Source organism: Phalacrocorax carbo, chromosome 6 (genome assembly GCF_963921805.1).
Source record: "Phalacrocorax carbo chromosome 6, bPhaCar2.1, whole genome shotgun sequence".
NCBI classification, from domain to species: domain Eukaryota; kingdom Metazoa; phylum Chordata; class Aves; order Suliformes; family Phalacrocoracidae; genus Phalacrocorax; species Phalacrocorax carbo.
The window spans coordinates 50364550-50391150 of NC_087518.1; the positions used below are offsets into that span (position 1 = coordinate 50364550).

General features: G+C 48.1%; 2 protein-coding genes across 4 annotated transcripts in view; one reads left to right on the top strand and one right to left on the bottom strand.

Moving 5' to 3' along the window:
- Window positions 1-8713, top strand: part of GPBP1L1 (GC-rich promoter binding protein 1 like 1) — a 32607-nt gene extending 23894 nt beyond the window's left edge. The window contains exons 8-12 of the mRNA XM_064455183.1: window positions 2365-2505; window positions 5519-5677; window positions 6423-6547; window positions 7439-7541; window positions 7780-8713. Coding sequence (XP_064311253.1) covers window positions 2365-2505; window positions 5519-5677; window positions 6423-6547; window positions 7439-7541; window positions 7780-7926 — 675 coding nt within the window. The 3' untranslated portion in view covers window positions 7927-8713. The remainder of the gene's footprint in view (window positions 1-2364; window positions 2506-5518; window positions 5678-6422; window positions 6548-7438; window positions 7542-7779) is intronic.
- A 5917-nt stretch (window positions 8714-14630) lies between these two features.
- On the bottom strand, window positions 14631-26187 carry NASP (nuclear autoantigenic sperm protein). 3 transcript variants are annotated; one of them, XM_064455184.1, is made up of 15 exons: window positions 26033-26187; window positions 24874-24924; window positions 23970-24080; window positions 23331-23411; window positions 23045-23142; window positions 21421-22314; window positions 19623-19705; window positions 18643-18728; window positions 18438-18511; window positions 17347-17535; window positions 16918-17084; window positions 16532-16585; window positions 16369-16440; window positions 15310-15441; window positions 14631-14797 (listed from the first exon to the last, which is right to left on the bottom strand). In XM_064455184.1, exons 1-15 carry the CDS (start codon window positions 26095-26097, stop codon window positions 14744-14746), a joined length of 2211 nt encoding a protein of 736 aa, XP_064311254.1. In that variant the 5' UTR covers window positions 26098-26187; the 3' UTR covers window positions 14631-14743. The 3 variants fall into 3 exon arrangements, with proteins under 3 accessions (XP_064311254.1, XP_064311256.1, XP_064311255.1); XM_064455186.1 differs by lacking the exon at window positions 21421-22314; XM_064455185.1 differs by lacking the exon at window positions 15310-15441.
- Window positions 26188-26601: the final 414 nt, after the last annotated feature.

The window sequence follows — 26601 nt, forward strand, 5'->3', positions numbered from 1 at the left end:
AGTGGAATGTGTGCTAGGATGTGCTTGAATTGTTCATGTGACTACCTTGAAAAAATCTTTATTGTGTTACAATACTTTGTGTTTAAAACACGATTGAGGCTAAGATCAGCTTAGATTGTAACATCCTGCAATTTAGCTGTAATTTAGTTGAGCCTTAAAGACAACCTGGAAAAGTAATGGGGTTTGTGCTATAATTCTTTTGCTGGAAAATATAGGAGCATTGAAAAGACAAGTAGGTTTTTTGTTTCTTAGTTATTTAAGAAGCAAAAGAAATTTAAATATTTAAAGCTAATAATTTATTAGTTCTTTAAAAAGGTGCCCAAATACTTTGAGTTCTAAAGTTTATTAATTACTAATGCTGGCTGCAACATTCCAACAAAATCTTCCTTATGATTAGATTAGTCTTACACACTTCAAAGATAAAAGCAAAATAGGAAAGTTTAACAACTTTTTTATAAGAAAGCAGGTTTAGAGCTTTTCTCTTTTGTAAGTTTTTCTTAATTCAGGCCAAATTCTGCCAACTAGAGGAAAATCCTAATGGTTCAAATGATTATCAGATTGTCTGCTGGTGTCATCAACAGTGCTTTTGTTAATGAATGGTGACCATTAGCAAAACTAAAAGGTGGGAGATCAGCGTATCCTTAGGCAGAAAAACTGTGCGTGATGCCCTTTTTTTAAAGGTACAGAAGTAAAGCAGCTACGCATTATTCGGGAGGCTCTAGAAAGTTGTACAGAAATTGCAGTGCATAAAGTAGTAGAGGGGTCAGAACATTCCTTTTGACAAAGTCAGCAGTATTGGAAAGCTGTTGCAGACAAACTGAATGAAAAATGTTTTTAAGTTGTACCAAGTAGTATTGAAGGGAAGGGAACTGGTGGGAGCAAAGCAAGTGCATTCTTCGGTGGCTAATTGAGATGGCTAGTTGTTCACAGTCAAGCAATCCATGAAGGTCATAATCTGCAAACGATTCCTTTTGATATTCACCTCTGGTTGTTGTGCCTGAATCGCTGTCCCGAAGAAAGCAATAGAGGCCTGTCTTTGAATTTGTCTAAGCTGCCCCTTTGTGGAAGCTGGGAGAACAACACGCAGCAGCCAAGAGCTGGGTATCTGAACGGTGCAACTGGTGGATCTGCGGAGAGGAACTTCTTGTTAGAGTAATTCTACACCCTAACTTTAGTACCAGGCACTATTGCACAGATTGAGTTATTTTGTGGGTTTCAAGGGAATGTTTGGAATGTGTGCTGTGAATGCTGAATAATCCATCTCATGATGTGGACTGCTCTTCTTTTTAAGTTGGAGTGGAAGAGTAATGCTGACGGCCTCCCCAAATGATGTATTTATTTAAAAATGAATAAAACAACCCAACAGAGAGTGAGAATGTACTGAAGTACTGGCTTCTGCTCTCATTGCTTGCAGAATGCAAGATCTGTTGCATCTCAGATTTAACTGAATCCCGCTTGCGCATGAGTTACTTTGCTAATGACTTGAAGTTGGCTTCAGAAGTCTAATGGGTCAAAGGAACCAGTATGTTTTAATGTTTTGACAGGTGTATTTCTCATGCTTCTTGATAAAAGTTTCTTGTTAGGATCCTTCTTCAAAAGACACTGATGTCAGTGTTTGACCTTCATTGATACAAGAGGGTCAAGAATAACCTTCCAAGTAACAAAACTTACCTTGAAGTCTTTGCTTTTCAGCCGAATTGCCACTATATTTGAGGGGACACTGCAGAGAGTATCCAGGGCAAAACAGCAAGTGCTCATGCGCTTTAATGAACAGGCTGCTTTTTCCTCTTTTTTCTTTTTTTTTTTTTTTTTCTTTGGGGGGTGGGGAGGCGGGTGTTGTTGCTGAATCAGTGCAATGATGGACACTTTCAGAGCTCTAGAAAATAAGTAATTTGCATTCTCAGCCTGGACAGAAATATTCCTTGACATGCTTCTTCCTTGCACAGGAGAAGTTCCTGTCAAGTGATGCAGACCCTTTCTTTGTGGCATACAGTGTTCCCATATGAAATGTGAATTTAATTGGGATTTTTTACTTCCCATCTGTGGGTAGCTGTAAGATGCATTGCATTACTTGCTGGTGATTCCAATCAATGAAGAGTAATGCTGGATTTTCTCTTTGAGCTTTGACGGTGTTCTGCTGGAGGGTGGTGCCCAGAAGCAGAATTGTATGTGGTTTGGGAAAAACACAAGAAGACAGGGAAAAATAGTGGTGGTTGAGGTAAACTTGAGCCCAGTCTTGGAAACAGAGGAAAAATATCTATACGATGTCCGACATATAATATTTGTTTGTTTTACTACTTGCAAGCAACCCCTTCTTGTGCCTTACCTTTTACTGTCCAGTATTTTGTGTTCTCTTCAATATAGCCAAGTCCATGGAAAGCCAACAGGAGTGAACATAAACCAGGCTCGCTTTCCTCCAGCCGTGACTCTGCCTTTACCAGTCCGGTGTCTGTAACCAAACCAGCAGTACTGGCGAGTGGCTCAGTCCTCACCTCTCCCAAAGAGGTAAGGGGTTGGGTTTGGGGATAACATGGGGACTTCTATCACAGTCACCTACTGTAGCTGAAATATGATAAGGTCCTCTTTCTCTGTGCATACCTGCCTTTGCACCCTTGAAGAATAACTCATTTATACATTCTTAGCACGTTCTGATACACCAAAAGAAGTAAAAATGTGGTTTAACTGGATGTAAAGCCATTGGTGTTTGTCTGAATGTATTAGAATTTCCCTCCAATATAAAAAAGACAGCACTCATTCTTTAAATAGTGTGGCATAACTAGACATGCATAGACTTGGTGTTATCAGAGTGCAGATACCAAGAACTGATGTGAACAGATAAGAAACTGATTCCCATGCTGCTCTTTAACATGGGAGGGAGGGTGATTTGCCTCATTTACTTTCTGTAGGAGAGCAACAGCACAAGCAAAGAGCTCTGAGAGGGCTGAGGGGGTTTAATGTGTGTACATGTGTCTTCAGCTACAGTGTCTGTTTTGGTGGAAACTGACTTACCTCTGCTTTTGGTCTGAAGTATGGAGAGAACATTGCATCCAAATCTGTTAATGTTTCAGCAGTAACTGTACAAAACACATTTTGGCCAACGTTTCTGTGCATCGCTTTATAGCTTATATACAAAATGCTGTTTGGAGCTTGAAATTCCACAGCACAAATATGTAAACTTATATAGGCTTTCACCTCCAGGTAGATAACAAGAAGGGCATTTACTTTATATCATATGTTAGTAACACAAGTAGTCTCCATTATTTTTCTCCCACACACACCCCAGCCAAGAAGGTCTTGCCTGAAACGTCAGTCAGCAAAGATGTCAGGTACTAATCTGACAGCAGGTGCAGGCAGCTGGGTTTTCCCCAGAAAAGCAGCGTTTCCTGTAATACTTCTGAAATGGGGTAATGCCCCTCCTACAGAAGTGTTGGAAATAACACCTTTATGAATAAGAGACCACAGTGAGCTGAAAACTAAAATGGTGCCAACCAGCACTGGCACCATGTCCCCAGTCTAAGATAATCAAATCAAGATACAGTCTGAATTCTGAAAATTATACAAGGTGACTTTTCTGTTAGAATAGCTACCCCTGTTAAACAGGCTGAATCTGAACAAATCTGAGATGATGCATAGTGCTCTCATGTAAAGAAAAAAAAAACCTGAGATATGCCTTGATGTCAAAGGGCTAAACCTTCCTTTAGTAATCTTTTGACATCTTTTCAACTTGTACCCCTTTACATAACATTCTCTTTTAGTATTACAAAGCTTTCTACAGGAATTTATGAATAAAATCAGAATTGAGGTGAAATTCAACCCCCTTTCAGGACTATGCTGTTTCTAAACTTCAGCTTTAACTGTCTTCCCTATATGTGTAGAAATTACGTTTAGTACCTCAGTAGTTCTAGGCAGTGCCATTAAAAGGGCTACTCCTAGCAAAGAGCTCCAGTGCTTTAGCAGAGTATTCCTAATTTCCAAAAGACATCTGATTTTTAGTCCCCTGCGTTCGTTGTTACCTTCTGTAACTGCAGTCAAATTAATTACTATGTTGAGAGCTTTAATTTCATTACTATGCTAGCTTTTTATCCTCATATTCATAGTCACTTATGTCTGTTACAACTGTTGATTTGTTCCTTACTGTGTTCAGTCAGGCAAAATCTGAAAAGGCCACCTGAGAGATGTTTACCATAAGACATTACTTTCAGCGTACACTTCCCCAAAGGGCATTATTGCACACCAGCGTTTCATGTGCAACAGGCATTAGAACTATAAGCAGCAGTTGCTGCCTTGTTTTTGTCTTGCTAAATATTTTACTTCCCTTGATCTTTGCTCAAAGCACTCTGAGTATAAAAACACTTTTTTAAGGAGATTCATTTTGAAGAGCCTGAATTTGCAACCTTCCCACCCTAGTTTAAACAAAAAAAAAAAAGTGGGGGAAGGGGGAGAAAAAACACTAGAGCCTCTAGGAAACTTTACTGTTCTAATATTGAGACAAAAATCAAAGCGAGTAAGTGAAGGAAAAGTTTGGATGCAAGATTCTAGTGTCAGGTATCCATATTAATGACGAAATTCTTTGTTGTCTTAGAGTAACCAGGCATGAACTCCACATGCGGGCAGAAGGTTAAGATACTGGAAACTTCCACATAACACATTTCTAGGTTTCTCTTGTGTGTCCAGTCAAAATGATGGAACAGATTAAATTGAAAGCTCACCTTGGTTAGCAGTGTTTTTATTGCAGTGTCATGGCTGGGACACTGCTAATGTGCCAACTGTTGTGCCTATGCCTGGTTCACAGATTCAAGATAGTTAAAAAAAGCTTAAACACTGAGGAAGAGCATGGGAGGTTACCTGGGGTTCATGAATTGAGCTGAGCAGATTTCCCACAGGCTCCAAGGTTGTCTCTGTCTGGCTACACACTCAACCATCTGGGCTGCGAGTGTACATAGCAAGGAATCGGCAGCGTGCTCTCCAGGGGAGGATACCGAGGCTGTGGCTGCTTGTTTCACATCCAGTTGTGGTCAGTTAAGGATGTGACCACTCCCTGAAAGGATATTACCACCCCATAGCTTAATTTCAGGGTACAGTCTGTCAGGATGGCTTAAGACATAAATTTTAACTGAGCCTAATCTCCTTAATTTTAAAAATTTTTGTAGGGTAAGAGTCCTGTGTGTTCTCTGCCTTAATATTCTGTTGTGGGCTCCAGCATTGCCCGAGAGAGTTACATTGCCAAGGAACAAAATAAACGTATTCATGACCATGTGAATTGCCTCCTAGCGGAAATTAAAAAATTGAGTCCATAATGATAGGTGGGAGAACAATGTGCTGGTCAGGGAAGACGAGAATGTGCAACACCAGTCGGTGTTTTGATGGGAATCTGACGTTACCTTTTCTTTTTGAGGGGTTAAGAACCAGCTAAAGACCTAATGGGTGTTTGAAAGGTGTAAGCACAGACCCTGAAGAGGGCCCCATCTTTGCAGCAATACAGTTTGATAAGTCTCTGTATTGTACCTTCCTTGTCCAGAGTCCTTCCAGCACCACCCCTCCCATCGAGATCTGCTCTTCACGCCTGACGAAGCTGATGCGCCGTACCACTGATAAAAAGAGCGAATTCCTGAAGACACTGAAAGATGATAGGAACGGGGAGATAACAGAGAACAGAGAATGTGACAAGCTGGATGATGTAAGATCGCTGTCCTAACTGTTTATATGATCATATTGTATTTAAGGAGTTGGGTACTGAAAAAAAGCAGCGCAGTGTATGTAATTCAGGCTCTGGAAGAGGAAAGGAGTAACTTCGTTGGTCTGGCCCTCATGCCAGCAGAAGAGTGCACAGCACTGTGATGAAGGGAGGTCTGTGACATTATGAAATGCAAATGGATAAGTAATGACCGAGGCGGAAGGAAAGGTCACAGATAGTGAAGGTAATCTAGGTTTTTGGAAGGATTCTCCGAGTGGAACAATACCATATTTTAACTTCTTAATTTGTGTTCAAGCTTCCTTGTCAAACTACATCGATAGGAAAGCAGAACTCGGTGCTTGTGAAAGGTGCAGGATAGTGGCTCAAGCCTCAGAGGCTTGGACCAGACCCCTAAATGTGTAAGTCTGGCTTAATGTGTAAGTAAAGGGTGTCCTTAGGAGTATTCCATTCTCATAGTTTTCTTACTCTCGCTCAGAAGCTACTAATGATGGCTTTGTAATGCCAGCTCTTACTCCCTCAACACACAAGTGCAGTCCACCGTGTGTCGTTCATATTGTGTTGTCTTGTCACGCCAGGTGGAAGTTGCTTTCAGCCATGATTAGTCCAGGCTCTGTAAAAAACACTGACTCAAGGTGAAAGGCTTTACTTGAAAAGCAGAAGCTTGAACTTGGAACGTGTTATTGGCAGGTCTGTGCAAGCACACTTTAATGCTTTTATTCTTCTTTAGATGGAGAGCAACAGCACACCAGAACCAAAGGAAAACTGGGAAGAGAACTGCCATCAGAATGGCCTTTCTCTCCCTTTGCCGGAGGAGGGGGAAAACCTCTCTCATTCATTGGAAGCAGAACACAGGTGAGTAAGCAGCAGAATAAAGGGTCTGGAGCAAAGGAGAGTGAGTCCTTGGACTGTGTGAGGAGAGGGAGACTCTCTCAGTTGCCTCCCGTTCTGGGAAGCAGCAGTAACTTTGTGCGTACTGAGCCAGAGGTGTGTGGGCTTCGTGACTAGTGCTGGACTGGGTGGTGTCTTACTGAAAGTAAAACAAGACACTGATGACAGGTGAGCCAAGACTTTACCAAGGTCTGTAATTAAATTCCAGTGCTTCTCTAATGCCACATCCCTGTCTGTTAATGCTGCCTAGATATTTACCTGCCCACACTGGGAGTGAGTGCAAACGTAGCGTGATTCCAGCGAATTTACAGGCAGGTGTTCCAAATGGAATGGTCTGCAGACTGAAGATACGCCCTTGCACACACACCACTTTCACTCTGCACCTAGAATACTCCTGTGCTGCTTTAAATGCTGTAAAAGTGGAAGAGTTATGAAAATATTTACTTAGTATCTTGGCTTGTGTCTTCCTTCAGTGAGTAAGCAGTGTGTGAGCATCTGGTGTAAACGGATAGTAAGTTTCTAGGAGACTCTGAGCTGTGATACTGGTTTGATTGTCTCACGTCCTCCTTCAGCGTGCTTTGGTAGAATTTCGAATCTCTGCCGTGCTTTCCTTCTGCCAGACTAGTTATCTACCCATTGTACAGGACTGCTGATGATTAAATATTTGTAAAAGATGTTGAAAAATGTCGGATAAACATAAAGCGTTGCTGACCTGGTCTCTAATGTAGAAGATTCCCTGGTGAATTGGGAGTGAATTAATACAAAACCTTGTGCTTCATGGGCAAAACGTTCTCTCCTTGACCATTGTTCCTTTGCTTTAATTCCCATGCCTGTTCTATTTTCTCCATAAATCAGGTTATTGAAAGAAATGGGATGGCAGGAATATCCTGAAAATGATGAGAACTACCTTCCCCTCACGGAGGATGAGCTCAAAGAGTTCCAAATTAAATCAGAGCAGGTATGTTTACAGCTCTTGCCACTCATGACTGCTCTTCTTCCTCTCCCTTCTGTGGTGTAATTCTTAAGGATGTTCGAGAAGAGAGGCTTGAAGTGAGACTGTAGGGCGGTTGATGATTCTGCATTATCCGTGCAGAGCGTGCGTGCACAGTTCAATAGATAATTTGTGTCCCCAGATGGTTCGCGACAGTTACTCTCGGCACTTTTGCTTGTTTTAAAACTTGCTTTCATTCCTACAGCGAAGAAGAAACGGATTTGGGAAGAATGGATTTCTTCAGGGCCGCGGCTCCAGCCTGTTGTTCCACTGGAGAAGCACTTTTAAGACAAAGATTGAGGACTCAGACACGGAAACCAGTAGCAGCGAAACGTCAGATGACGATGCCTGAAAGTGGGCACAAGAAAATTAAAATAAATAAAACCAACCCAATAAACTCAGTTCATAGTTTCAAACACGTGTTTTGGGGTTGTATAAACTAAACAGAGTTTATTCTGTCTCCAGTCTGTTCAGTTTTTTCTTTTGTTGTTGATACTTCATGCACAAGGGAAATAATTGTATCCCAAAGAAGAGAGAAATTGGCTTCTTTAGCTTTTTTTCTTTTGGTTTTGCCCTAATGCTTAATAGAAGTTTGTGCAGCTAGCAAATTTTGACAGAAATCCCTTGTGGGGCAGTGCACAAGTTCAGTCTTGTAAGCAGGATACAAGTGGCTGACTGATCTTTGCAACAACAAGCTTCTAACAGTGCCGCCCGCATTACCTAATGCCGTGCGGTAACAGTGTGCTAAAACAATCATTGTCAATGACAAAATGGCTATTGAAGTTCTAATTATGTTAAATTAATGCTTAATAACATGAATTTTTTATTTTATTTTATTTTTTTTTTGGCGGCTCGGGGAGCTTCATCACTTAACCAGGCGTTTGTGGTTTTCTTTTTTTGGGTACAGCTGTAAAATATTTGGATATAGGATTGTTTGTGTTCTTCTTCTTGCAGCCTTGATATTCAGGGTGGATTGTAAAATATAAATTTTTTGTGAGATTTCAAAGATTAAGATTATTTTGATAACATTATTTACAGATTTAAAAAAAGTGACTATCACATTGAGTCTGTATGAGGGGGAAAAACTACTGCATCAAAAATAACTAACTTGGAATAAATATTTTGCATCAGTTTGCCAATTCTAATTGTCTTTCTTATGTAAGAAAAGCTTTCCTCTAAAGGGGCCTGCAACTTTGGGGGTTTAATGGCACTGGGGATAAATAGTTTCTTCTCCCGCTGTATTTTTCCACTTGGCAAACATTGCTGTAGCGCCCAGACTGCAGGAGCTAAACTCTTCTTCAAGAAGGGAGAGGGAGAACAATGGTGTGAGATGATAGCCCGTGTTTGGTTTTGTTGTTTTGTGTTTTTGGTTTTTTTTTTTTAAAGAAACGAAGGAAAAAAATTCTAATTATCTTCCACTAAAGCAGTTTGCTTTTTTTTCCGCTTCATACAAAACCGTGAAGCTCGACTGGTCGGTGTCACTTGTTCCTAGTGCAATGCTGCTGTTTATGTTCACAACGTGGCAAGGGAATGTCTGAATCCAAAGCTGTTTTCATTGAAATCTTTTTTAAAAATTCATGAAAACATTTCTATTAGATTAAAAAGGATTTTACAAACAACTCGGTTGTGGCCTAAGCTATTTCAGTGTCTGTTTTAAGTTCAGCTTGTACGCAAACGTTTTGGATTGGAGAGCATTTGCTCGGTTGTGTGCTGTTTGCAAGTGGGTTGGATGGGATTGCACATTGAGTACGAAACCCTGGTCTCGCTGACCTGGGGGGATTTCACCTGAGCTCTTGCTTGGCTTCTTTAAATCCACTCCTGACCAGGCAGCGAGGACATAATTATAAAATTTCAACGTTTAGCTGTGAATCTTTGCATCTGGCCTCAAGGGAACGCTCGGCGAGGGCAGGTGTAACTCTGCTACTTGTGCCTGCAGTGCCTGCTGTCGCTGGGACCCCGGCGCTGCCGTTCGCCCCCTGGGTAAGGGGGCGAGGGGGGTATTTCTTCATTGCTGCCAGCTGGAAGCCAGGCTCATGCCACTGGGTCTTCCTGGGAATGCTCTGAGAAGGACTCGGTCTCCTGTGAAACACTTCACAGATCTTGTAGTCCCTTCTGAAGGTCCTACCACTTTGCTCCCATCAAACATGGCTTTTGCCTGGAGACCTTCATCCATTTCTTTAAAAAATGTTACTTTCTACATCCATTCCAGTGAAAAGTTATGCAAAGGTGTCTGCGCTGGGGTCAAGAAATGGGGTAAGTTTAACAAAGTCCTCCACGTGCCATCGACGCTGGCAGTGACCTGCAGCGGGCGGGCTGCCGTGCTGAAGAGCTCCTGGCCGGAGGCGGAACCTGCCTGCGGCGGGGCCCGGCGCGTGTGGGCGAGAGCTCCTTGTGTTTCGCCTCTTCCTTTGGCTTCTGAGCCCTGACCCACCAAGGGGAGGTTTGAACATCGACGAAACTTCTAAAGTGTTACTGCTGCCTCTGGGAGAGGGGAACTGGGCAAATCCCCGTAGGTCGAACAGCAGCCGATTATCCGTGATGGGTACTGCTAGCGGGGCAGCGGGAGGGTGACCGACGGCACCCTGCGCAGAGCCTGCAGGAGCTCAGGGAGCAGATGGGGACAAGGACTGAAGGAGAGGAGCTTACCTTGGGAGCAAGGGTAGGGCCCTGGACACCTGTGGCAATGAAAAGAGGGCAGGGGTTAGAAGGAGCCGTTCCACCTCAGTGCAGAGGCTGCTCATTAGCTTAAAGACTGCGGTGCACAGCAGTGAGCTGCTGCAAGGAGGAAAAGGGGCAGCCCTGGGGCAGCCCTGGGGCCCAGCATGGCTAGCAGCGAGCGCTGGGGCCGGGGCAGCCTCTCACTGAGCGTCGCTGCTGGTGGGGCCTCCCCAGCCTTGTTTTCTGTGGACGGCTCAGGTGGCCAAGCCAGGCTTTTCCCCATTTCCAGTGCCCGTGATGAAGAGTGGGAAACGCCAGGGTCAGGGGTGCGGCCGCCCTCCCTCGCCCGTCCCAGCGTAGCAACGGTAGCTTCAAACACAGCAGCCACAGCTTCGAACACGGCAGCCACGGCGATCAGGTCTGTGCACGCGTCCCAGCCCTCTCCCCGGGCAGGGTGGCACCGCAGGGTGGCACCCCAGGCGACACGCAACACCCCCCCCGCTGTGCTTTCCAGGGTGCTGCATGCTGGGCATGGGGGGCTTTGCCTGCCCCCGCTGCCGCATGGCCTTCAGCTGCCGGCCGCTGCTGCGGGCACATGAGGAGAAGCTGTGCCTCGGGACCCCCGCGGCCGGCAGCTCCGGCCTCCCTGGGGGGCTCCCACAGCCTGCGGAGGGGGCTGCGGGCACGGCGGGGAGCCTGCAGGACACCTCGGTACCGCGGAGCCGGGTCTGGCACCGGGCGCGTGGGATGGGGCAGTCAGCAGGGACGGGGACAGGGATGGGTGCTGGGCTGGGACATGCCGTGGGTGACAAAACGGGGCGTCACAGTCATTGATGCTGGATCAGGCCCAGCCTGAACCAGGGAGACCCTCCACCCTCCCCCAAGGCACCGCACGGGCAGCCCGTGATGCTTATTTTGCCAAAGCCATAAAAGTTTATGTTATTAAGCCTTTTTTTCCCCACCTTTTCTTCCCGTTTGCCTCTGCAAGGTCAGGGTGTCCCAGCACGGGGACGGTGCTGAGCCACCCCATCTCCTTGTGCTTCCTGGGCTCCTGCCAGCCGTGCGGGAACAGCGGGGGCTGGGGCGAGTGCGGGGGGCTCCCCTGGGGGACGTGCTCACCCCCCGCGAGCGGGCCCTGCTCCGCATGGCCGACCCCACTTCCAGGAGGCTGACAGCAGCGGTATGTCAAACCCCACACCCCGGGGTGGCCATCAGCACTCCAACACCCCCCTGTGCCCCAAGCATGTTGGGGTCCAGCCCCTCCTGCCTGTTGCAACCTGCCCCTGTGCAGCAGGGACAGCCCAGCCAGCGGCCGGCCCCACCGCGGGGGCACGGGCAGCAGCCACAGGAGCTGCTGGAGGCCCACAAGCGCCATGTGGCTGAAATCCAGGCCAGGACCCAGCAGCTCGAGCAGCAGAGAGCAGGTAGGTGCTGGCATGGGTTTTAGGGGTGATGAGGAGACACTCTGGGCGGGGGAGGGGGTCACAGGGGGGTGGGGAGTTGGGGCAGGGACAAAGTAACACCCAGGGTGTGGGGCTGCAGAGGCCATGCTGAGCCCCCCATAGCCCCTCACCATCCCACAGGGCTGTGCCAGCGGCTGGCGGCGCTGGGTACTGGGGCGGCTGCAACCATCCACCCTGAAAAAGAGGACCTGGAGCTGAGCCGGGCCCTGGAGGTGCTGCAGGATCATGCCAGATGGCTGTCACACGCAGGGTAAGGCCTGGCCAGGGCAGGGACCAGGGTGCTGCACCCTTCTGGGGGAGCACCCAGGAAGCGGCAGTGTTCTCGCCATCAAGGGGCTCTTGGCCCCTCAACCTCGCCACCCCCATTTGCCTGTTTGCTCCCCAGGGCCACTCTCCATCTCGACACCCTCCTGCCAGCCGCCGGGCCGCTCGCTGCCGAGGCCAGGTGAGGGTCTGTGAATGATGGTGGTGCCGAGCTGAGCGTCCGGCCGAGCCCCAGCAATGGCTGATTCCATGGCTGTGGCAGGACGCTGCAACTGGCCTACCTGCGTGCCGGAGGGCACAACCCGGCCATCCTGGACCAGCTCCTCCAGCTCCAGGTGGAGGCCACGGTGCTGGAGAAAGGAGCCATGGGGCTGCGTGGGGGCAGGAGGATGGGTAAGCCCCAGCCCTGGGCCCATCCCCCAGCAGGGACCCTGTCTCTGCAGCCGGCAACTGCGGCACCTCCGGCTGTGCTGGCAGAGCCCCCCGGCACTGGTGCACAGGGCCTGGATGCGGCACTGCTGGCTGTGGAGCTGGAGAACCGGCAGCTGGAGGACGAGCTCCTGGCGCTGAAGGTCAGGAGGGAGAGGAGAGCTGATGCCGGTAGGTGACAGGTCCCAGGGAGTGGGGCAGCCCCCTCCTGCACCCCACAGCCCCCGATTGCCTCTGGGGTTGGAGCTGTCAGAGCTCCTGGGCTGTCAATGGCTCATGCAAGTACATGCGGGGGGGGTGGGGGGTGGGGGGAGATGGGGTGGCCCCACCTATGGTGGGGTTGCTGCACTTGGGGGGCCTTGCACAGTGGCAGCACTGGGGCTGGGGACAATGTTCCCTTGGACACTGGGGAGAAACAGGGAGGGGAGAGTCCTTGCAGCAGCAGGAATGGGACCCCGGTGACCTGCACACCCGCCCGGTGGGATGCCAGGGGAAAGGGCTGCTGGGGGAAGTGTAAACCCCGAGATTAAGAAGTCCCATCCCCCAGGCTCGCTGGTGGCCCAACGGCACGCGGAGGAGCTGGCCCAGCTGCAGGCAGACGTGCGAATGCTGCGATGCCGTGCGGAGCAGCCGGGGATTCAACTGCCCCCCGCCATCCTCCCGCTCCATGTCGCACCCCTGCTCCCGTCAGCCCTGGCAGCACCAGAGCTTTTCACGGTGAGTGTCTCATCCCAGAGCTATTTCCAGGCCTCCAGAGGCGAGGGGAGATGGGCGTCAGGCTGCTGACCCAGACAGGAGACAATGAGCGTGGAGGTAGGGGCCTGGGGAGATGATTCAGGCACTGCTGCTGGCTGCAGCTGGGGACACGGGTGCCCCACAGAGCCAGGGCCACCAGGGCAGGAGGTTTTCCCTGCCCCTGGGTGCCAAACCGCAGGTGTGATTTGCTCGGCACACTCAATACCACGTGTGGCACGGGGTGGCTGGGCACCTGCTCCAGTGTCTGCGGCTGGACAGAGCCAGAACCCATTACACCAATTTTCTCCCTTCCCAGGGGTCACCTGGGCCAGTGCTGGGGCCAGGCGGCCCTGCAGCCCCCAGCCGCCCCCGTGTCACCCCTGGCCTACCCCTGGCCCCCTTCATGGCCCTGGAGGACCCCCCTCCCACTCAGGAGCCCCCGGCGCAGCACAAACCTCCCAAAAGGTGAGCTGGGAACGGGCCGTGTCCCCACAGCACTGCCCTGCCACCCCTCCACTGAGCTGGGGTGGGAAATCAGGGCTTTATTACCTGTATGTGTGACAAAGGGATGGCAAAATTTGCATGTTATAGCTGCAGGTGTGGGGGCTTTGGACCAGCTGTATAATTATCACTGGGACCCCACAGTGCCGGGGCAGGGGAAAGCATTTGGGGTCCCTCTGGGAGCAGAGAGGCTCTGGGCACTTCAGCAGCAGCGAGAGCAGGTGGCAGGGACAGGCTGTGCCAGGCAGAGCCCAAAGCCAGCAGCCACCCAGCCCCAGGGCTCAGCCTCCACCTAATGCTGCTCCTCACCCAGGGCAGAGGAGTCTCACCCAGCTCACCGCGAGGGCTTGGGGACCAGCACGGGGACACTATCATTTTTGTCCTCTTCCCTCCCTTCCCAGCACGAGCACTTTCTAGGGGAAGCCTCACAAGAAGGACTCCTGGCTCAGGCCCAGGAACCAGCAAAAGCCCCAACAATATCGCTGCTGTGTTGCAGGCTGCATTGGGTGTTTAATAAATGGCTTCAGCCTCTTGCTCTTTGCTTCTTGGCCTTGTTTTTAGATTATATCTAAGCACACACATTGGCCCTGGAGCAGCCTCCCAGCCACCCCTGGGCCCATCCAGACCCTGGCCCTGTAAGGATCCCCCATCCCCTCAGGCTCCTCCTGCAGGAGCACAGATACATAAAAGCGTGAAGCAGAGGTTGAGCAGAATCAACACTGCACCCTAACAGCAGCCTGGATGCTATAAAGGGTGCAATGGCTAGAGGAACTCAAGGCACCACAGGAACCATGTTCTAGGCTAAGCCTGGCATAACCAAGCCCTGCTGGAGCCGTAATCACAGGGCTTGTACCCTACACCCTAGACAAGTGACTTTCTGTCATCGCTCCTCTTGAGCCATCCCTGCCTTCCCCAGCAAGGGAGAGCCAGGGCCAAGTCCTGCCCCCAGGGCCATGAGGAGCAGAGGCTGAAGCCTGTAACAGCAAGAGGGTCAATACATGGAATGTTTGCTTACAATCTTTATTGAAGTCATACAAAAGTTGCCAAAAAGTGAAAAAATACACTATATACAAAACCATTTTCCTTGTAAGGAGAGGAGTGTCCAAGGTTAAAGAATTATCATACTGTGCTTTCAACTGCAGCCCCTGATTCTGCTTGTGGCCTTTTCTCTGTCTAGAAGAAAAGAAAAAGTTTTGTTTTAAAACACACACACACCCCCGAAACAAACAAAGCCAAGGCACAGCCTTACAGCACCAATTCATGCAGCAGTTCATTCCTGTAATTTGAAGACTTAACTGACTACTCATGCTTTGCTGGTCTTCAGAGCCCAACACTACTCTAGAATATTGACATTAGCAACTGTAGCCCAGATAAGTATTAAAAGTCAGGAGCATTAAAAAAATATATCCTTTGGGGAAGGGCCCTGTAGTTCAGCCCAGCTCCAACACCCAGAACACGTTTCTGTCCCACCCCACAGGCTCAAGTCTCCACAGCTGGTGCCTTCCCAGCCCACAGTGCAACACATCCCGCCCACTGGGGAATACTCCCCACCTCACTGGGGAAGCTTTATGAAGACCAGCAGGCAATAAAGCCAGTACATCTACCAGGCACAAACCCACACCTGAACAGAGAGGGGCAGATGGAAATAAATAAGCCCAGCACAGGCTCCTGACTCAGCTGCCCACCTCCTCTTCCATTTTTTCTGCAACCTCGTTTCCACTGGGGGCCGGATCACCACCACCACCATTGACAGCCGGTTCTGGTTTAGATTTCTTAGCTTCATTGTCTCCCTGTTGAGTCTCCTCCTCTGGTTTCCTCTGAAGACAAAATTGTTTAGTCTTCACTACGTACAAGTTATTTTTTAATAGAAAGTTAGCATCTAGGTGTCATTGCACATTGTCTATTCAACCTCTGCTTGCCAGGTTCAAGACAGATACTCAAGCATTAAGACTCCCATTGTTTATGTGCCAGTATTTATAGTGCCAGATTATCCTCAGTTTTAGTTTGGCAAGGAAACATGCGGCAGCTGAGCCAGGTAACAGTTCAGGGGGTAGATTCAGGGCATCTGGCACTCACAGTCACCTGTGTTAAGCAAATCAACATTGCTCCAGGCAAACCTGAACTCAAAGAGGTTAACAGAGCACAGGGCAGGCTGCACCACAGCAGCACACACAAAATAAAAGCCAAGATTCCATTATGGGATAATTTTAGTTATATTTACAAACAGTTCAAGAAAAAAACATGTTTAAAGGAACCTAGTGTGTAATACATCATCGCTTTAAGAGGCAGTTTGTCACTACCATTAGACTGGCTTTGCTATTTATGAAGTCCAATTCTCCATTTCCACTTGAAAAGAAGGGAACCCAACTCAGCCTGGATGCTTGCCCTTTTCTTAAGGTCTGTAGGCCACCCTGCTGCTCTTGCAGGTCCTCAGAGGAGGGCACTTGTTCAGAGAACACCTGCAGAAGCCACACAACTCGGCTCAGAAGTTAAACCGGTGTGGATCAGGTGCGGTGCTGAACCATCAGGAACCAGACTCCCGGAGGCTGGAGGGTTCCCAGACTGACTGGCTCCCAGTGGAAAGGAGTTTCAGGCACTGCTGCTGGTTTTACTTTCAGGTTTTTCTTTTTTCCTTTATAAAACCAAGTTAAGAAAAAAGCTTTAAGCCAAGAAATCCAGTTCTACAGAGCAAGCCAGCAGTGCTTTAATGTACTGTTTGATGAACTAGTAATTTCTGGACTCACCTTTTTCCTGACCAGGTGAGATATGTCTGTAACACACTGAGATGCACCATCAGCTGCTTTTCTAACTGGAATCTATTGCAAGACATAACATCGCCACATAAGTAACATCAAGCAGTAATCCTTGAAAGCAACACAGGAATTCTCCACACCCATCTTAACTTACTGTGGAAACAGAACCACTGTCTTCACTTTGTGCAAAGCCAGATGTAGTTCCAACCTGAAGAAAAAGCAGAAGAACAGTGGCACAAGTTCTGGCGCTCTAGTCACACATAACCGTATATGCTTGTGTAGAAAGGGACGGGAGACCCAACTCCATGCCTCAGCACTGCTTTCTGCTCCTATGCTCATACATGGGACAGACATGAAAAAGCTACCTTCTCTTTAGATGTCAGCTGCCTCAGTTTCCTCCTCACAACCACAAACTGTATAATTTGTGAGCAACTGCCAGCCCCCGACCTACACATCAAGCCTGACTTCTTCCCATTCCTGGTTTACTTCAAGGCTCACTGGAAAAAGTGTTTAGCTAAAAGGAAACAGCAGGACACTAACCAGAGTCGCTTTCAGTGCCAGCTCAGCTACTCTTGCACTCTTTTGAGACTCCTTTGCATCTTCTATCTTTTCTTTAATTTCAGGAAGCAGTCCCTTCAGCTCTTCAATCTCCTTCTCATCTTCAGGGGACCCACTTTCTGCCTTCTTTATTCGTTCAGTAAGCATTGCTAGGAGGAAACAGTTATGGCAGAAATCCTCAAGACTAAGCAGCTGCCCAGTTATCAACATCCACAGAGGCAAGTGTCTGCTAACACTCACACAGCCTATACACTTTGATTCTCAGTATAGCCTGTTACCGGTTTCAGACCAGCAAACATTTGCACAGCAAGGTAATAAACATATTTAACTACTTTTAGGGCAGTTTAACAAAGTCTGCTTTGACCTGTGAAAGCTCTCACAATCACTGGGCAGGTTTAGAAATCCACTCACCCATTCTCTTGTCAATGACTTCTACGGATTTACCAAACTGCAAAACCGCCTCATCAAACTGGCTGTTGTAGTGGTAGGCCAGCGCCAGCTGGTAGTGACTCTCAGCTAGCAGGCGGTCATGGGCCTCCAGGTACTTCTGCTGCAGGGCCAGGCAGGCCTGAAACTCTTCTATAGCCTGCGTGTAGTTTTCTATAGGAGAAAGTCATAAGGTCTTTACAAGCCACACTTTTTGTAAACTTATTCAGTTACTCTGTACTTTATTGCACTTTATCATCTGAAAACAGAACCACCGTTGATTACAGCCGTTGAGTTCAGCGACAGGCTGCTTTCAGACTATCAAGTGACACCACTCACAGTCCAACACTGCCCCCGCCCCACACATCAGGAAAAGATTGGTTGGAGTCCAGTTCCTCTAGTTGTCTCAAGAATGCTTTGTCCATTTACAGCAACACAGTAAACTAAGCAGCCAAGCCAAAACCTGGCACACAAATCCCGCTCTTTTACCCACCGCCAGGAATTGGGTGCAACTTGTATCTAGAGCTGTCTTGAATTTAGACACTCCCGATACCCTCCAGTCAAGCTCTCCACTCAGTGCATTCTAGTGACATAAAAGCTTCACACTCTTCTTTCTCTCATGCATAACACACACATCAGGGTCTTTCCTGATCATACCCTAGTATTTTGGAAAGCCTAAGGGAGTCAACCATTTTTTATTTGCAGTCTTTATGTATTCCAGAACATAAAGACACCCCCCATTGAGTGCAATGACTCACTACTTCAATAAGGAAAGAGACCCCTTCTCAGTTTCTGAAGCTAACCAAAGCCTTGCCTACAAAGCAGAACACAAAGCTGGTTTTGATCTCATAACATATTACTCCTTACTCGAAGCTTTCTTTCGCTGTTCTGGAAAAGCATGGACTGCTCCATTTTAGGGCACTGACTTGTTCACCCATTGATTCTAAAGTGCAGCCATGTGAGAAGCTATCTAAACAAAGTGTATTTTATTTTCATCTTAACTCACCTCCACTCTTTTTAAAGTAATAAATAAAGAAGTACAGCAAGCGGAACTGTACACAGTTAGGATTACTTACCAGATTCAATGCTAACTTCTCCTAACTTTAGATGAGCTTGAGCTGCATGGAGCTGAGCTTCTTTTGTTTCTTGTCTAAATAAAGACAAAAGTAGCTTTCAAATCCTGATCAGAAAACACCACGTTCACTAATCACTTACACCGCCACCCCCCAGTTTCCAGTAAGTTTCTCTAGCAAATATCCAAATTAGGGCTTCAGCGTTTACCTCTTGTAGATGACTTTTGCCAACTCCAGCATGTCCCAGGCTAGCTCAAGATTTCCAATTTCATCTTCTTCACTTTCCTGTAAAGACTAGAAATGCATTAAAGATTAAGTGACTTGGTTACACATCAAACAACACTAAGTTTCTAAGCAATGTTGTCAAGGAATAAATTCCTTTAGGAGGTAAACAGCTTATCCCTAGAAGGGGGGACGGAGGGGAAGAACACGCAGAAGAGGTTCTTGCATCAACTGACACTCTGCCTGTAGTGAAGATGTTTTAAGTGGAACAAAAGCTTACATTTTTAGTTGATATGGCCTGAATTTTTTTCCAGAAGTAACAGGGCACCAAGCACCAATGTTATCCTAAGAACAAGATTTTGTTTAAGGTGCTATTTAGCTGAATCAAAAACTAAATAAAGGAGTTATGTTCTACTTTTTAAAATGACCTTTTGAACTTCATGAGAAGAGTCTGAGGCAGAGATAGATATTCGCTTAAAGATGGCTGTATAGCACACTTAGTACCACGCTCTAATAGGCTTCCATTTTTTCCCCAAGAGTTTTGATTGCTACAAAGAAACACCTCACATTGAGGCTGCACTACACTTCCTGCTAGATTTCCATCCTAATCATGGCTTATTGGACTGGGTGCATTCAACACACATAGTGAGACAACAAAAAACCACACAGAGAATAAATGGTTGCAAGTAATTAACTTCAGTGATAAGCTAAAGCCGCTCTCCCTGCCTGCCCCTGCATTGCTCACCAGCAGGCTGCCCAAGTTCAAGGGCAGAGCTGAGCAAGACACCACAATACGTACTACAAAATGCTGCCCCTTCCATAGGCAATACAGGTGGCTTTCCAAAAGTCATTTCCTACAGAGGACTAAACAAAATACAAGTGAGTTTTTATCAAGACACTAACGTGACATTTAGACAAATACTGCACTCTTCCATGAGCACCAATATCAGAGGTCAGCAGTCTCACCTTGCCTTCCACTGTCAATTCATTCTCTTTATCATCTTCAGCTTTATCATTTTCTTTATCTTCCTCTTCAGATTCTTCTGTTTCTACAGGGAAAGATGGGTGAAAACACTTGTCGTTACTACACTTCCTTCACATAGAGTCAGGTAGAATATATTATATCCAGCCCTTATCCATCCAGTGACAGGTTAGACATGTGATGCAAGAAGAGCACAGATACATTAAAAATTCTCAGCAGCAGCAGCCATCTTGCTGAAAGTGTTAGGCACTGTAGACTAAAGTAGTTCCAGGCTACCTTAGTCCTTGTTTTAAGTTTAACTTCATACTAGCTAGAATGGAAACTTACCTAGAATTCTGTTCTCACAAATGCATTGTGAACTCCCACTGAAGCCATGGGATCCTGAGCAGCCCTGGAGGTACTGGTCAGTTGCTGGACTTCATGCTACAGATAACAAGCGTTTTCAGCAAGATAGCTGCCAAGCTGTGTACAAATAAGACTGTTTCTGAATTCGTGTTCCTCATGTCAGACATTTAAGTGGTAATGTTATTAATGAACCTATTGTGTAGCACTGATTTGACTTCTGATACTGTGTAGGAGCATTGCATGATCTATTCTACCAGTGGAACTTGTTAGAGAAACTCCCAAAAAGCACACACCTGCCACTGAGAGGGCCAAGCCTCCAAGTATGAGGACAGCTCAATCAAAGGTAAAATAAGGAGAGATGTCAGGAAGTTGAAGTCAATTCTAAGTAGCTGGAGTCATCTGGAATGACCAGGCACCAGGATGTTCAAGCATGTCCTCACAATGGAGTTGGAGGAAAAGTAAGCAGTATGTGTACATAAGCAGCCTTTCACAGGATGAGGAGTGGATAACTACTCTTAGTTGATGTTCAGTCATACTCTGTCCAGACAGACACCTTGTTAGGCAGCTACTTCACCACTGAGTGTCTTTGTGCTCAGCAGTACAAATCCTTTCAGTGTCCAGAGCTACTTAATCTGAGTATTTGCCACTCCTAAAATAAGGCTTTTCCTGTGCAGCTGAGCTACTGACAAGCAACATTTCAATTATCAGCTCATCAGTTAACTTGAGCAATAGAAAGCACTGGCCTACTAAGACCACGCAGGTACTTCTTCAGCAGAGTGTGCAAGTTTAACTAGGTTACTATAACATAATCCTGAAAACAGCTATAATGAAGCAGGGAAGCAGAATGGCAGAAAAAGCTAGGTAGCTGAAAGACTGTACTAGATAGCAGCAATAAGCCTTCAGGTTCCACAGCAAATCAAGCTTAGATTTGCCAGCCAAATTCTCACTTGTAACTACCACCAGAAAGACTCAAATGGAGAATTCCTTCCCCCCACTGAGAGCAAATTTACTATTTTGTTATGTATTTAGCTGTTCTTTTTCTGCTCCACTGTTTTACAGTAAAATATGGTTATAACCAGAGGCAACTTGTGCTTCAAGTTATTTTAAGGTTAGTGCAATAAACCCAGAGACATGCAAGTGAACATCCATTCAGTATTCTCCACCAGCCTAGCCATTACTTACACATTTCACAGGGCTGTAAGTTCGCTTTCAGGTAAGATTTGCTTTGCAGTTAGTTAAGCGTTAGTCTAGAGAAACTGAGACTATTCACTATTCCTTGAAACTTTACTTGGATGTAAAATCCTTCAAGAGCCCCTTTACTGTGCCTTTTCTTATTCCAAGGCAAACAGAAAATTCTGAATGGAACACTTTTTACCCATTGTTAGCCAAATCCATCAAGTCATTCACCCACAAGTACTTTTCTCCTCTCACTGTTACCTTCTCCCTCTTCCATCAGGTCATCTTTCTCTTCTTTTTCTACCTTAGCACCTTCACCCTCTTCCATCAGGTCATCTTTCTTTTCCTCTTTTTCTACCTTAGCAGCTACTTCAGCCTTTTTTTCCATGTCATTAGAAGGCTCTTCACCCTCTGTGGGCACAGGTTCCTTTGAGGACTCTGTCTCTTTTGATTCATCTGGTTTCTCTTCTGTAGCTGTCTCTACTGGCTCTTGCTTCTCCTCCATCTTCTTTTCAGCTGCTGCTGCTTCCCCTTCTGCAGCTTCTTTCTGCTCCACAGTGACTGCTGCCTGCACTTCTGCTGTCACTTGTGCTACCTTCTCTTCCACAGCTGCCTCTGCCTGCCCTTCTACAGCCTCTCCCTTTGCCACAGCTGGCTCTTTTGCTGTTGCTTCTGCTGTCTGCTCTCCTGCCTCTCCCATCTCTTCCACAGCCACTTCTCTAGCTTCAGCTTCTTCCACAGCTGCCTTTGCCTCCTTGTCCGACACATCTGTCATTCCCTCCATCTCCTCAGTTGCCTCTGCTACTTTGTCTTCAGTCAGTGTCTTCTGCTCTTTTTCTACCACCTTCTCTTCCACAGCTGCTTCCTCTTTCATAGCCTCCTTTTCCACAGCTGCCTGCTGCTTCTGCTCTTCTGAAGTCGCTTCTTCCACAGAAGCCTCCATCTTCTCTTCAACCTCTGCAAGCTTTACATCCTTATCCTTGTCAGCAATTGCTTCTTCTGTTGGTTTTTCTTCTCCAATCTCTTTCATTTCAACATCCTCCTCTTTGATTTCCTTCTCAGACAGTACTGGAGACTCTTCTGTAGACTTTTTGGCCTCTTCTTTTTCCCCCATGGCGTTATATACCTGTTCTCTCAACTCCTCCCTTGCTTCTTCTACATGATTGAGGAAGCATAAACATTTCTTCGAGTTTAGTGATAAAGACATTAATGGCCACTGACAATACCACCCTCAGACCCTCCAGTGTGTTACTGGTTTGTCATCAAGTTAGATGACATTCCTAAAAGCTCCATTTTCAACATACAAGGGATTAGGACACAACCAACATGGTAACTTGAAACTACCAAGCAAATCCCGTCCCCTTCCCCAGATTGCATTATTGCAAGCGGCCGCTCAAGCAGTGTGCAGTTTTGCGCGCTAGCGTTTTTAGTCACAGCTAAGCAAGAGGTGCCAGTGTTCTAATAGTCTGGATTGACAGGAATTCCTGTATTACTCCAGCTGCAGGTAGTATAAAATAGTTACTGTTCTTGGGCTTTTTACAGAGGCTCTGACCTGTCCTACTACACACATTGTACTGCTACAAGGTTACAAAGCAGTTCAAGTTGACTGTGAAGCTTAAGAAAGCAAGTTTGAATGGAGTGTTCCAGGGGACAGATACCTGGTGACCCTTTACACATGCTTTCAGTGACTAGTTCCTTGCAGAATTTTTAGAGGTTTTGTTCAATCTTTAAGATTAGAAGGAAAAAAAATAGTCCATTCAGGCTGCTAAGAGTTTCAACAGAATGATTCGGGCTACCTAAGGTACCAATGGACTGAACTTGGATTGTTTATAGACAAGAAAAGGCAGCTTGGTGCCTCCACAACAGGGCAGACAGCTTTACATACCATCAACAGTTGGTAATGCAGAATCATCTTCAGCTTTTTCTCCTTCCTCTTCGACCTGCACCCCTTCTAAGGCATTTCCCAGCACACCATTTTCCATTCTAAAGGGAACAAAAGTCTGTTATCCCTTAGCTCTTGACACCATTTTAATGGCACAAGCTGCAATGCCACAGCCATTCCCAGCCAGCGCAACCCTGCGTTTATGAAGATCTAGTGTAACCCTACCTATATGAGGGTGAAATCCCGTTATGCCAGGCACTCTTAATCAAATGAGAAACTGTCAGCATACCTTGCCAACTCCAGGAGAGATTTTCCATAGTAAAAAAAAGCTTCTGCACACTCATCTGCTGTCTCACCGTATTTTTTACCCCTACAAAAGTAATGAAGAATTATTTGTCTGTGCCTACTTTAGATTTTTTGATACATGAACTCAAAAGCTAAAAATTCCTGGACAGGAAGAATTGGTTTCTTAGGTCATCTCCCATTGTTTCAAACAAATAATGAATGCGCCTCTCACTTAGCTAGACATGGCTCTCCAACATCCAGCAAAGCAAATTAATGTAAAACCCAAAGAGGTATCACCCTCAGAGACTGACCACAACCAGTAACGAAGTTACTGGCAAGTAACACTATCCCCTTATTTTCATATTAGCAGACATCAGAACCATACACTGCAAAAGAAATTTCAAATCTCTTTTCCTCCATAGGGAACCGCACTGGGAATTGCTACCACAAAAGCTGCCTAAATTGCACACCAACTACAGTATTGTCCAACACTTGGCTTAAACAGTTCATCCTTTCTTTGGTTGTATAACTACAGCAGCACGTGTAAGGTATAAATCTCAATCTTTTTTGAATAAGCCACATCAGTAGAGTCAGGCTGAAAAACCACACCCTACAAACACACACAAAACATTCTACTACTCACAGCAAGCTTGCAGCTTCCTGGAATGCATTAACAGCGGCCGGAATATTTCCCATTACCAAGTGTTTCTGTCCTAAACCCAATAGTTTCTTTGATTCTCCATCCACATCCATACTGAAGAGGGGGAAAAAAAAATAAATCAAATACAGGATTCTGTTAGTTTCCATAGTAATTTTGTATCCAGCTTCCAAAACCCAGTCAGCTTTATATAAGAGTGAGTTGCCTATATTACACTGGCTTGGTTGGGTTTGTTTGTTTAAATCTGGACCACCATTTAGTTCTGGTGACAGAGGGAAGACACTTTAATTTTAACCAATTGCTGCAAGAAGCGGGTATTAGAATCTGATATGACAAAGGATGCCAAAGAACATAGTTTAAGAGTTGCACACCAATACAACACTGGGTACTGTACAGTATTTCACCAGACCCCAATGCTAGCTAAGCCACGAAAAAGAATAATAAATCCAAGTTATGACTTCTCATAGCTCAGCATGATGCATTTGAGAAGAATGATAGATGCAAGTCTCTGTTTCAGTTCAGTGCATCTCACACAGCTCCATTTCCAGAAGGTCTATCCCAGTCCAGGGTACTGACCAGGTACAAGAGCAACTGGCAAAGAGGGGTACTACTTGCCACATATTTGTGCCTCCCCAATGCTTCCCCAGCACTAACTCACAGATCAAGAACTTCTTAAACAACAGTTGGTATTTGTTAGTCCTTGGAAGAGTTTTATTGCACTGGATCTGTGCAGACTACGGGTGAGCTCAAGCTTTCAGCACCTATAGCATCTGCATCTGTTAAACTTCAAGCCTAACAACCGATTTCAAGGGTGACCTTTTTGCTTCACTCAATGACCCCTGCACGTTTCACATTCTTCAGTAACTGACAACTCTACCTCCCATCTCACCTGTCTGTCTTGTCTGTGGATGTAGAAGGAGCTGCCAATTCCTCTTCCATCCTGCAAACAAAATATTGAATAAGTGTTTATAACAGGCTACCTACTTCGTGATGGGAACAGAGCTTGGAGGTGTGGAAGCAGAGCCAGGAGCAGTGCTTGCTCTCAGCCGTTCACACCTAGGTTCACTCTGCTGGCTGCCTTGTGGAGAAACCTGTGAGTTTCAGTTTTGTTTATTGTTTGAATGAAACATTTTTAGGCGAGCAGACGCTTTCCCCTTCGGGCTGTATCAGACGAAGCCTGGCCAACAGAGCTGCTGTCTGAACACCAGGGCCACGCACCCCTTGCAGCCGCTGAGCCACCGGCAACCCGTCGCCCGGGGCTGCCCCCACGCAACTCGCGGGACGGAACAAGCCGCAAAGCACAAAACCGGGTGTTTTGCGCCGCGTTTCCAGTCAGAAAACCGAGGACGTTCCCCAGGCGCCCGCTCGGGGAGTCGCCGCGGCCGCCCCCCGGAGCAGCCCCCGCTGACAGCCGCGGCGGGGGCGGAGGGAGTCCGGGGACGGCGTTGCCGGACTCCCCGGGCGGAACAAAGGCCGGGCGCGGCGGGCAGCGGCCACAGCCCCCACCCCCCCACCGCCCCTCACAGACAATGGGCGCCTTTCCCGCCTTCCTCCAGCCCCGCCCCCCACCGTTGGCGCCAAACGCCGCCGGCGGCTCCTGACGGGCTGGCGGCCCGGCGCCACGTGACGGCTCGAGCCCACCCCCCGCACCCCCCGTCGCCGCTCCCCTCCCCCACTCCGCCCCACGGGCGGGCTCCCGAGCGGCGTCGCCTGCCCCCAACAAAGATGGCAGCAGCCGCTCAGGGGTCACGTGGTGGCTCCGCGCGAGGCGAGCGGGCCCAGCTGGCGCCGGAGGAGCGGGGCGGCACGTACCACCGCCGGTGGGGGGGGTATAGCGAGGGGAGAGAAAGGGGGCAGGCGCCCGAGACAGACCAGCACCCCCATCCCTTCCCCCCACGCCCCCCGCAAGGAAATCCTGCGCCTCCCCCCTCCCCCCCCCCCCTTCCTCCGGTCATCCCGCCGCGCGAAAGCGCCCTCCCCCACCCCTGCCGCCCCCCCACCCCCCCCGACACGCACACACCGTGACCGGGGCCAGCACGGGGCCCTACCTAGTCGGTGAGGCCGGCACGGGCTCAACGCAGGGGGGAGCGGCGGCGACGGCCGAAGATTGCATAGAAGCTGCTGGAGAGAGGGGCGGTGGCGGCAGAGTGCAGACCCCTGCCCCTCCGGCCGCCTATATACCCCCTAGGACACGCCCCGGCCCGCCTGGCGGCGCGCGCACGCCGCGGGGGGACTACCGCTCCCGGCGTGCCGCGCGCCCGCCCTCCGCGGGACGCGGGGGCGCCGCCGCGCGGGGGCTGCTGGGAAGTGTAGTCCCGGAGAGGGGAGAGGCGGCGGCGGGGCCCGCCGGGAAGTGTAGTGCCGGGCCGGGCGGGGCGGGGAGGCGGGGTGCATGCTGGGAAGTGTAGTCCGCGCCCCGGGCCCGCCCCGCGCCTGCCCCCCGCCGGGCCCGCCCCCGCCGCGGCTCCCAGCGGCGGCTCCCAACAGCGGCTGGGCGGTGCCGGGGCCGCGCCGCCCGCCTCCCGCCCCGCGGCCCACGGGGCAAGGCCCTGCCCCGAGGGCGGCGGTTTGCGCCTCGGTATCGTGGTGCGCGTCGCACAGCCCTCCCCGCAGCCCC